Consider the following 12,513-nt stretch of genomic DNA (forward strand, 5'->3'; position numbering starts at 1 on the left):
ATGTAAAGGTCTTCGTTGGTGGCTCCAGTTTTCTCCATCAGGGTGATGCAGTTGGAGCTGCCAACATTCTGTGCAGCATCCTTCAGGAAAGAGGATGAGACAGAGACACTCAGCTAAGTGTTGGTGCCAGAACTACCCAACTGAAGGAGACCTGAGCTGGTGTCAGACAAACCTACCTGGCCACAGGCAATGTAGATGGCTGTCACAATATTTGCTGCATGGGCATTGTAGCCACCTATGCTGCCAGCCATGGCAGAGCCCACCAGGTTCTTGTTTATGTTGACTTCAACTAGATCTTCCGTAGTTGTTTTCAACACCTAGACAAAGTGAGAGATAGGTTTTTACTACACCATTCCTTGGGCAGGAGGACATATACTCTATTTAGAATCATAGAATTTAGGGGCTGGAATGGACTTTACAGATCATCTAGTCTCAACCCCTTGCCCTGGGCAGGGACACCTCCTCACTAGATCAGGTTGCTCATGACTTCATCCAGCCTGGCTTTGAACACTGCTAGTGTCTCACCACCCTCACAGGAAAAAAAACTTTTTTCTAGTATCTAACCTAAACTTCCTCTCCTTCAGTTTGAACCCATTACCTCTTGTCCTATCACTGCAGCTCCTAACACAGGTGTCTGGAAGGTATTTGTTGCCATCTTCAACTGCTCTTTCCATTTCTTGGGAAAATCAAAAAGGTTTTGTTCCACCCTCACAGGAAAAAAACTTTTTTTCTCACATCCAACTTAGAGTTTTCTTCCTTCAGTTTGAACCCATTACCCCTTGTCCTATAACTGCAGTTCCTAACACAATCCCTCTGCAGCTCCTTGTAGGCCCTTCAGAGATTGACCCAGGTGGGTTTCATGAGAGTAGGGTGGAGGGGGAGAATCACCTTCCTTTCACCTGCTGCCCACACTCCTGGGGATGCAGCCCAGGATTCCATTGGCTTTCTGGGCTGAGCTCACACTGCAGCTCATGCTGAGCTTATCATCCACTATCAAAGCATTAATAAGTGTTTTCATCCACTGTTTAGGGTTAATAAGCTCTCACCCCTTGTTTGCTTCTATATGGAATTAACTCAGACATTGCCTAGACACCCAACTTTTGGTTTTGTTCCAAAGGAGACTTCCAATGAACAATGGGAAAGCCAGTGTGAAGGGTCTGGACTTGCACAGGCCTTTGAGAACAGCTCACAGCTACCTTCTCCTTTTGACAATCTCATTTATAATCAGAGTGAAACAAACAAAATCAACTTAGCAGAAATATCCCATTAATTCACCTTGCCACAACACCAAGTTGTTCCAGACACTCAACTCTTCTCAGTTTTACTTTGCATAAGAATATGGAGTCAAACTGAAGAGCTCAAACACAAACCACTGTGCCACACTGGCAAATAAACATTAGGCACAGTAATATAAAATTAAGTGGCATATTTATACTACACTGAATTTTGAAACCTTCAAGTAAGGTATTTACAATGATTTAAAATAAAAATTATCAGAGTGTTATCAGCAGAACTTAAGATACTCCAGCACAGAAGGAACAGCAAGTGGTAACAGAGATCTGCACAAAGTCTGCAACCCTGACAAAAATGTATCATGTATGTAATTAGAGCTCAATATAAGTTAATGTGGTGATGTATAGGGCCGAGGGTTCAGAAAAACTTCCCTGTTACTACTCTGGTATGAAATCCTGGGCTTGCCACTGCATCAGCTATAAAATGCCAATGGCTTGAAAAACAGAGAATTACCCCAAAAGACATCAGTTACGTCAATGTGTCAATCCAGTCCATGCACACAGTTTGAATCCTGTGTCCAGCTCTGCCAGAATGCTGGAAATATGAGAACTGAAGAAGATGTAGACATCAGGATGCCCAAAGTCATGCCAGAATAGTCTGTTTACTCAGTCCTGACAGAGAAACTGGTACTTTTCAGTCTGGAAATGAGCACAGCTGAGAAGGTGGAAGGGCTGTGACAGAGCTATAGAATCTTAGCAGTACAGTGAAGATACAAAGCCTTAAGTATCTCTCCCAGTACAAAACCAGGGCATCATGACATGGAATCAGCAAGAAGGCAGCTCTCACACCAGGTGCAGCTGCACTGTGGATTTCTGCCCAGAATACTAGTGCTGAAAGTTTACACAGAATCCCAGAATCAGTCAGGCTGCAAAAGACCTCTGAGATCATCAAGTCCAACCCACGACCTAACATCACCATGGCAACCAAACCATGGCACTGAGTGCCATGTCCAGTCTCTCCTAAAACACCTCCAGGGATGGTGATTCCACCACCTCCCTGGGCAGCACATTCCATTGTCTAAACACCCTTTCTGGGAGGAAATTCCTCCTCATGTCCAGCTTAGTTTCACAAAAGCGACTGGACAAATTACTGGGGGAAACCAAACCAAGAAAATCCCATCAAATGAATATGCAAACACCAATTCAGGAAGTGCTGAACAAGCTGATGGAAGACTACGCTGTGTTATGGAGTAGTGAATTCCTCCCTGGATATTTTCTCTCATGACCAGTGCTGACAACCAGGTAACAGGCACTGGATTTTGTCCATCTTCTGAGCTCAGGTGGAAGAGAACTTCAGATGCTGTTACAATGGAGGACAAGCTGGCCAGGGACACAGGCACTGATTATAAAGGTTACCCTTCGCCATGCAAGATGCTAAGGAGAAGATTGTGTGGAGACCTCAGAGCACCTGCCAGGACCTGAAGGGGCTCCAGGGAAGCTGCAGAGGGACTCTGTTAGGAGCTGCAGGGACAGGACAAGGGGCAATGGGTACAAATTGAAAGAGAGGAATTTTTACGTTAGGTATTAGGAAGATGCTTTTCCCTGTGAGGGTGGTGAGACACTGTCCCAGGTTGCCCAGGGAGGCTGTGGCTGCCCCACCCCTGCCAGTGTTCAGAGCCAGGTTGGGTCAAGCCTTGAGCAACCTGCTCTGGTGGGACGTGTCCCTGCCCAGGGCAGGGGGTTGGGGCTGGATGATCTCTAAGGTCCATATGAACCCCTTAACATGCTGTGATTCTGTAACACAGGTATCAGATTTGCAAAATGTATGTACTTTGATGAACAAGCAAGCAGACACTCACCTCTCTAACCACCTTGGCTGGAATGACTGCTTCACAGACTACAGACTTCCCTCTCCCTTCTATCCAGTTTATGGCAGCAGGTTTTTTGTCTGTGCAATAGTTACCACTAATAGCTATAACCTGAAGGTCAGGGAACTCTTCATTGAGCCTTGCCAGTGCTTTTTCAGTGCCCTGTAAGGAGAGAAACAGGTTTGTCTTTATGACTGCAAGAAAACATACTCAAGAACAGTGGAACAGAAAGATTAGGTTAAGTCTGACCACATAACTGCAGTGTGGAAGGAAAGGATATAATTTCACAAAGAAACATGAGACAGGAAGAGAAAAAAAACCTCAAATGATTATCTGTTTTCTAAGCACTTTGGGAATTATATAGGGAATAACTGGTTCTTCCCAGGACATGTGGACTCCCTGGATACATTTTGGGTGCAGGGGCATATGGTGACCATACTGAAGGGACAACACGAGCCAAGCCAAACATTACAGGCATGAAATGAATTGATTTTGGACGTGGTAGAAAGAGCTCCTCTCCACTGGGAAATCAGGCAGAAGGTCTCATACATTTGCACTTGTCTGTGACCAGATTCACTGATCTAAGGGCTCCGATTGCCTATTCTATATGAAGTTTAAGACTATTAATTTCAAACAGCACAAGGCATCCCAAAAGTCTGTGGATCATGTCTCACGTTCTTCCACATGTCTGCATAAAAACAAACCCAAACAAAACTAGAGAACTCTACCACCACTCACCAGATTCCCAACCTACATGGAAGTGACAAAACAGTAACAGATTAATTACTGCTGAATAAAAAAACATCTTTGGCTCAAAGCAAGAGAACAACCAGCCTAACTTGTCTATTATCAAAAACACTCCATAATTAAAAAAAAAAAAACGAATTAAAATTCAAAAGTTACTTTTTGCTTTCTTCATTCTCAGCCCGTTCTTGTCTACACTTGACAAGGTCAAACACTTATTTTTACAGCACTGCAAGTAGCACTGAGCCTTTTTCTTTGCCTTTCACATGTCAGGTAGTCATGGATTTGAAGGTTATCTCTATTTTTAAAGGGAATACACATCTATTAAGAGCACTTAAGGGGGTTGGCACTTACTTTTGAAATCATATTCATGCCCATTGCATCCCCTGTTGCAGACTGGAAACGGATGTAAAGGTTACGACCAGCCAAACTGATGAGAAGCTTTTGCAGACGAGCAAACCTACAAGAAGATTTACCTGTTACTTACAGTTCTCAAGGGAACAGGTTTTAAGAGGTCAAATGGCAGTGAATTATTGCAAACTGCACTGTTAACTACAGAATCACTTGGGTTGGAAAAGACCTCTAAGACCATGGAGTCCAACCTGAGACCCATCACCACCTTGGCAACTAGAGCAGAGCACTGAGTGCCACGTGCAGTTGTGCACTGAACAACTCCAGGGATAGTGACTCCACTGCCTCCCTGGGCAGCACATCCCAGTGCTTAACCACCTTTTCAGTGAAGAAATTCCTCCTGATAGCCAATCTGAACCTCCCCTGGTACAGCCTGAGGACATTTCCTCCCAACCTGCCCCTTGTTCCCCGGCAGCAGTCTGACCCCACCTGGCTGCACCTCCTGGCAGGAGTTGGAGAAGGTGCTAAGTTCCCCCCTGAGCCTTTTTTTCTCCAGGCTGATCCCCCACAGCTCCCTCAGCCCCTCTTTGTGCTCCAGCCCCTTCCCCAGCTCTGCTCCCTGTCCTTGCTGTGTTCCTCCTCCCTCAGACACAGGAAAAAGACTCCAACTACCATGATATAATTCTCTCAAGTGAACACAAATGTTCTACGAGGTGCTCACTGCTTTTCTATCCCTGGACTTCATGAAATAAAATATCCTGAGGTGTTAACATATATGTAATTCACTTGCGCTCCTTAACACATCTGACCTCCAGGTATAAACCAAAAAATGAGGCTTTTGGGAAATCTGATGTGTTCTACAGCAAGGCAAAGCACACACTATCCACAACAACAGTGCAAGCCCCACAGGGCACACAAACCTCAGGAAATAACCAGATTTAAAGAAGTGGATACATTGATTCTGACCAAAATACAAACATGTCCATGACTGACACTTGTAAGGAACAGAACCAATAAGGAAATCACTCTTTGTGCTGTTTTACATCTTTTAGCATTTCAGTTCTAATATGAGTTTATCTTGTATTCTCCGGAGCCTCAGAGATTAAAGATTAACATAAGTAATATCATCTAAGAGGCTAAATACCAAACTTAAGGGTTCTTTCTTGTATAGTAACTACTAAAAATCAAAATAAGCTTACATAAGTTTTTGTAAATGCTTAGACAAATTAATATTCCATTGAGAGTTATGTCATGTGAATGTATTTGTTGCTAAAATAGAGCTGTTCACCACTATCACAGTATACATTTGAAGGTACCCACGGGGAAGCTGCAGAGGGACTCTTGGTTAGGAACTGCAGGGTCAGGACAAGGAGTCAGGGGGATAAATTGAAATTTAGGAAAATTTAGGTTAGATATTACAGCGATGTTTTCTCTGTGCAGGTGGTGAGACACTGTCCCAGGCTGCCCAGGGAGGCTGTGGCTGCCCCAACCCTGGCAGTGTTCACAGCCAGGTTGGATGAGCCTTGAGCAACCTGCTCTGGTGGGAGGTGTTCCTGCTCAGGGCAGGGGGCTGGGGTTGGATCATCTCTAAGCTCCATTCCAATCCTCAACATTCTATGAACATTAAAAAATACTCATTGTTAGCCTTGGCACACAACCAGAGAGACTTATGTTCTCAGACACACCACATGAGATAGCTGAAGTGAAGATATAATTTCCTGTACTGTACCCCAAAATCTCAATTAGGTGCTTCCTACCCTCCACAGAAGTTTATGCCTGGAAATGAAGCTGGAACAGCCACGGTACTAACCTGCTTGTGCTGTCAAAAGCTTCCTTCATCACTTTAAAGCCCTCAGGGCTCTCAAGCCAAGCTTTCACCTCTGCAGCCTGGCAGGCAGTGGGAAGCCTCACAACAGGTCCTCGAGTCATCCCATCAGCCAAAATGCGGCTGCTCGCTCCTCCACCGAGCTGAAAGCCAAGGCAGGAGGGACACAGCGTAAGGTTACTGAAATTTTAGGTCTTGGAAAGGCAAAAACGTGTTATATAACCTCACATATGTTCTCTATGTTTTTCAAGGTAGTACTTACAGATATTGCTCTGCATCCTCTGTTTGTGCTGGCTACAAGGCATCCTTCTGTTGTGGCCATCGGCACCTGGAACTCTTTCTTATCCAAAACCAGTGGTCCTGCCACACCCACAGGAATAGGCATATATCCAATCACATTTTCACAGCAAGCTCCCATGACCTGACAGAAATAACCAAAAGCTGTTATGGTAACACTTCATGGGTGCAATACAACAAGCTACACACTGTGGCTGTGACTACACTAATGTAGCTTAGCAAAACAGGCACAAACCTACTCATAAAGCCACTAATTCCTCCCTCTGAATGTTAACAGCTACAGTTATCAACAGGTAAGGCTGTTCAAGCCTAGGCAGATGTATTGAGTCTTACATAGTCTTAGATATTAGACATTGCTAACTGTATTTTACACAGTCTTCAGTTTTAATTGAGGCCAAGATAGTAGTATCATCCAGCTGAACTCGGGCTCAGTCATTAGCAGAATTCTGCATTTCTGAGATAAAGCAGCTGCACACTTTGATAGGAAATAGTTCTTGGATAACCTACAAAACTCACACATCTCCCTAGGTTTAAACACATCAAGAGCAATAAAAGGTTGCGCCTTATGTCTGCATTTTCTTTCTCCCTTCTACATCAGTTTGGACCAGGTTCATTGTTAATTCACATATACATTACTTTAAGCATTTATTTCATTGAAGCCCAGAATGGTTTGGGTTGGAAGGGATCTTAAAGATCATTTAGTTCCAATCCCTGTGCCCTGGGCAGGGACACCTCCCACCAGACCAGGCTGCTCCAAGCCCCCTCCAACCTGGACTAGAACACTCCCAGGGATGGGGCAGCCACAGCTTCTCTGGGCAAGATGTGCCAGTGCCTCAGCACCCTCAGACAGATGAATTCCTTCTGTGTGTATATACATACTCTTCTCTCTCCACTATGGTTGATGACAGACATGGATGGGGGGGCCTTGTCCCAAGTCCCTCTGCAGCTCTCCTGGAGCCCCTTTAGACACCGGAAGGAGCCCCTAAGGACTCCCTGGATCCTTCTTTTTGCCAGGCTGAACACTCCCAGCTCTCCCAGCCTGTCCTCACAGTGGAGCTGCTCCAGCCCTCTGATCAACTCAGTGGCCTCCTCTGGACTCATTACCTTATGTCTTTCTTGTTCGTGCATTTGGAAAATGACTTTACAGTGAGTTTTCCTTGTCTACCTTTTACTTACCAAAGAGTAATTGTAATTCCTGTAAGGAAGATACTGCAGAGAGGAGGGTTCAGGGAGTTTCTTGGATAGCATCTGCCTGCGGATGGACACACCTCTCTCCTGAGTTTCCATCAGGGTCTCCAGCTTGTATGCAGGAATATGTTTAGCATTAACCAAGCTGATAACCTCAGCATCAGTCAGAAATTTTGCTCCTTCCTGGAAATAAAAAAGGTAGGGAGAGAAAAATACAGGTTTTCTTGGTGAAAATCCTTTTAAATATTTCCAGATGAAAAATGGTAATGAGTTTACTTTTGATGTTACCAGAGTAAGTTTAAAGTCAACTGCCAATGAAAGGTCTTACAGGAGGCCAAGATATGATCAAAAACTTATGATTAGACAACCACTTATACATGAAGAAGCTTCAATAACTAGGTATGTTACAAATGATAAGCTGCTCCTTCCTTCCCCCTGTCTCAACTGACAGCAGAAGTCACTCAATTAAAGGGTTTTCAGTCATGACCATCACACACCTCAGAGGTATCACAGCCATGCAATCTTCTGAAGAATGACATTACAACCCACGGGATCATCTAAAAGCTGGAAGACGCACTACGAGTTCTTAAATCAGATGTTGCAGTAGAGGTTAAACAAAGCTATTTTTCCATACCTGTGAGTTTCCAAGTATCCTAACACACTCCTCAATAGAACGTGGTTCCCTGGGTAACTCGATCTCTTCCTCTTTTCCATTAACCACTGAAGAGGTTTCTACAGGGTTGCAACTGCCAACTACAAAGGTAGCCTTGGCTGATGACTCTGCCAACACAGGTTTTATGACTTCAGCTGCACAAAGAGAAAGAAAACGAACTTTGGTTCACAAAATTCTGAGTTTGTGACACCAAATACAACATGCTGACCAAATATTCCTGATTAGGCTCAGTCTTTAAAATGGTACAAATTACCACTTCCATCTCTGGGAGCGACCGCTTCTTCTGCTGTGTTGGATTTCAGGTTGGTTTTCACAAGTCCTGATTGCTTCCTGCAGCAATTCTCAGGGACCTTCTTCTGGACCACCACAGGAGATGTTATGGGATTCTTCAGTGAGAGAGTAGACTCAGTCTCTGCTTGCTCAAAGAAGATGTATTTGACAGCAAGGAGAAGGGCTAATCCAAGAGTGATTACTTGCTCAATATCCATACTGGCCATTCTGAAACAGGCAGATCCAATAGTAAACACACAGCATATACAATCTGTTGTGTCTAACAGCATCCTGACATTCTTTGCTTTGAAAAGGGTGGTAATTCCATCATCATTTATACAGTTACAGAACTTCCAGTCAAAAGATATTTTCTATCAGGTCAGGGTAGAGAAATTATTCCTCTTATTATGAACAACAAATATTTTCAGACACCATTAAAGAGTTACCTAAGTCTGGCTAAAATCAGTCCCAGTAAGAGAAATGACTAAAGTTTCACCAACAGCTACATCAAATTGATTTAACACCTGTTCCCCAATGACAACACAGTTTCATTTAGCATCCTCTACCAATAACGAACACTTTGACGTAAATGGAACTGCAAAGGGAAGAAAAAACCCTAAAACAGACAGTTCTGAGTTTACAGAAGTAACGTGAAGCCACAGGTGCCACTACCTCGAGCTGAACTGAAGAAAAAGCCACACTGACATGGCTCTTGCACTTATGTGTGAATGGTCAAAAGCTCTGCATAAATAATCACTCTAATTTGTCTTCCAGTGTGCTCAGAAAGGTGTCAGTGCTAGTGGGAAAAGATGTGATGATAGTGTCATAGAATGTTAAGGATTTGGTATGAACCTTAGAGAAAATCCAGCCCCAACACCCTGCCCTGGGGAGAGACACCTCCCACCAGAGCAGGTTGCTCAAGGCTCATCCAACCTGGCTGTGAACACTGCCAGGGCTGGGGCAGCCACAGCCTCCCTGGGCAACCTGGGACTGTGTCTCACCACCCTCACAGGGAAAACTTCTGCCTGATATCTCAATTACCCCTTTCAATTTGTACCCATTGCTCCTTGTCCTGTCCCTGCCGCTCCTAACACGGAGTCCCTCTGCAGCTTCCCTGGAGCCCCTTCAGATCCTGGCAGGTTGCTCTGAGGTCTCCACACAACACTCTCTTCCCTATGCTTCTCCCAGCAATGCACACAGGGCAGCTCCTGCTCATGTTTTTCACTGCTTCAAGGACAAATGGCCTAATATTGAACTTTTCATTCTGAAACATCATCTCTGGTTCCAAGAAACCCTACAGTGCTCACATCTGTGAGCCTGCAAGTGTTACATTCTAGAACAAGCAGCACTAGAGAATGAAGGAAACACACGTGTGAGGTCACCCACCGAGACAGGTAGAACTGCCACAAGGAGACGTTGGGTTCAATTCTCTTTGGTGCATTCTCATCCAGTCCCACTGCACTGTCTGCAGTGCTGTTCTGAGCAGATGGCTCTGCTATCCAACGGCTGTGTGCGTGAACCAGAACCAAACCCAAGGACTGCATTGCAAACACAAAACAAATGTTAGCGGTTCACCTGTAGCCATGGATCTAACCCTAATTTAGTCCAAGATTAAATATTTTCCCTTTTGGTTTTTTTTTTTAAATTTTGGTTGGGATTTACTTTGTTTCCCATGCCTCAATACATCTACAGTTAAAGGCTGATTTTCCACACCTCTCACTACACATGAGAAAGACTGGCCCAGAAAGATGACAGAGGTGCATGCAAGGGATGTTACTGACAACCACCACTGCAAACCAGACTAATGGGATGCAGAACACAAGTGTACAGGAAACCAAAGCTTGAGTCATTGCACCAGGACACACTGCACAACCACAGATTAAAAAAAGAGCCACAAACCATAATCATTTTGACCCTCTGTGTGACAGGATTTGGTTTATTCTCTTCCTCTTCCAGAACACGAGCGAAATGGCTCAGCTGCCATATGGGACGTCCTTCACGGCTCTCTCTTGAGAGCTGCAAGAGAAAACAACATTCAAATATAGACTGCAGATGGTACATGTTCTTATGTACATAGCACAGGTTCTTATGAACCAGCAAACAAGCTGCAACATTGCATTTTTGTTGATCATTAAGACATTTCCAACAAGAGTTAGCCTACAACCTCCTGCTCAGCCCACACTGGACATTCAGTGGAGAAATACTCTGGACAGGCAGTGATTTATGGTCTCCTTTCTTTGCTCTGCTTTAGATCAGAACTCAGTGTGACTCATTCAGAGTGACATTTACAAGTTGCTGCCACCAGTTCCCTTCAAAAGGAGGACAAACAGGCCATGATGAAATGTACAGCCCAGAAGAGGCACAGGGGCTGAATACTAAGCTTGATGCTGTCTTGAAGTTGGTCTTACCTCCAACACTAAGGACACACAAGCTGGGAAGAAGGTCATGAAGACAAAGTAGTTGGCAAGAACAGACATGCAGCCAAAGCAGCACATGATCTCCAGTTGTCTTACACCTACATAAAAGACATATTTTACATTTCAATATGAAATGTGCAATATTTGAAGAAGAGCTGCAGAACTAAGAAATGAATCGTCAAACTCACACTGCAGATGACAGAAGGAACTGTCTAGACTAATGAGAAACAACCATGATGAATCCTAGTTATTATCTACTGGTTTATTCTAAGCACAATATGGTTTTATGCACTGACAGAAAACTGTTTTAAATATTTATTTAGAATTCAAGTTCACCAAGATTTCAAAGCTTCACTCTGACAGCTTAAGGCTCCTCACTTATCTAAGCAAAGAACAATTAGCCAACAGGATGTTGTTGTATTACTCTGATGCATCTAAATCCCTCCTGAAAGATGGCCAATTAAGTGTTCAGACAATAAGGAACACTACGTATACCACCTACTCTTTCACAAGCCTGGGAGCCAGGAAAAGGCAGCTACCCATTTAGCATATGGAAGACAGAACTGCCTCAGTAAGGATGAAAGACTTAACAGCATGAATTCATTTTTAAAAATCACCTCTATGCTACAACAAAATGAGGGTGTTTCCCCCTAAGATGTGAACAGGAAACAGCTTATTAATACCCAAAACCCTTAAAGGCTCAAAACAATTTGGAAAGTAAAGGTTGCCCAGGGAGGCTGTGGCTACCCTGGCAGTGTTCCAAGCCAGGTTTGCTAAAGCTGAGCCTTGAGTGCTGTGGTGGGAGGTGTCCCGGCACAGGGCAGGGGTTGGTGCTGGATGGTCCCTGAGGTCCATTCCAACTCCTAAACATTCCATGACTCTATGATTCTGTAAGTGCTTTTGAAGTTGACTTTAACCTATGCAACATGGTAGGAAAAAAACCCCCACCAAACCACACAAAAAACCCAACAGACTAATCAAACATGCAAGCAAAACCTCACTTGAGTCCTAACTATGGAACCCCAAGTTGGTGCTGGATGGTCCCTGAGGTCCATTCCAACTCCTAAACATTCCATGACTCTATGATTCTGTAAGTGCTTTTGAAGTTGACTTTAACCTATGCAACATGGTAGGAAAAAAACCCCCACCAAACCACACAAAAAACCCAACAGACTAATCAAACATGCAAGCAAAACCTCACTTGAGTCCTAACTATGGAACCCCAATTTATTTTACAAAGAAGTTAGTTATTTTCATGTGAAAAACCATTTGCTTAGTCCACCTAACTGTTCCCTTTTTAAGGAAAAAACACTGCTACCGTCCACAGAACTGATGATGATGATCAAAATGTGCACTCACAGCCCAGAAACCAACCACAACCTGTGCTGCATCCAAAGCAGCGTGGGCAGCAGGTCAAGGAGGGTGATTCTCCCCCTCTGCTCTGTTCTCATGAGACCCCACCTGGAGTTCTGTGTTCAGTTCTGGGGCCCCAAACATAAGGAGGACATGGACCTGCTGCAACGAGTCCAGAGGAGGACACTGAGTTGATCACAGGGCTGGAGCATTTCTCCTGTGACGACAGGCTGAGACAGTTGGGGTTGGTTCTTCAGCCTGGAGGAGTGAAGCTCCAGGGAGAACTTTGAGCCCC

At 44.2% G+C, this 12,513-nt stretch overlaps 1 protein-coding gene across 1 annotated transcript in view; it reads right to left on the reverse strand.

Moving 5' to 3' along the window:
* LOC103797889 (3-hydroxy-3-methylglutaryl-coenzyme A reductase-like) overlaps window positions 1-10,963 on the reverse strand; it is a gene marked incomplete at its 5' end in the record, with an annotated part of 12,344 nt that extends 1,381 nt beyond the window's left edge. The window contains 13 exon segments of the mRNA XM_009070122.1: window positions 1-2; window positions 5-80; window positions 177-317; window positions 3,092-3,262; window positions 4,199-4,304; window positions 6,006-6,163; window positions 6,283-6,441; window positions 7,494-7,688; window positions 8,140-8,312; window positions 8,432-8,676; window positions 9,835-9,986; window positions 10,348-10,464; window positions 10,857-10,963. The exon segment at window positions 1-2 is cut by the window's left edge and continues 78 nt beyond it. Of these exon segments, the coding sequence (XP_009068370.1) occupies window positions 1-2; window positions 5-80; window positions 177-317; window positions 3,092-3,262; window positions 4,199-4,304; window positions 6,006-6,163; window positions 6,283-6,441; window positions 7,494-7,688; window positions 8,140-8,312; window positions 8,432-8,676; window positions 9,835-9,986; window positions 10,348-10,464; window positions 10,857-10,963 (1,802 nt within the window).
* Between the last annotated feature and the right edge of the window lie 1,550 nt (window positions 10,964-12,513).

This window comes from Acanthisitta chloris, unplaced genomic scaffold (genome assembly GCF_000695815.1).
Source record: "Acanthisitta chloris isolate BGI_N310 unplaced genomic scaffold, ASM69581v1 scaffold13692, whole genome shotgun sequence".
NCBI lineage: Eukaryota > Metazoa > Chordata > Aves > Passeriformes > Acanthisittidae > Acanthisitta > Acanthisitta chloris.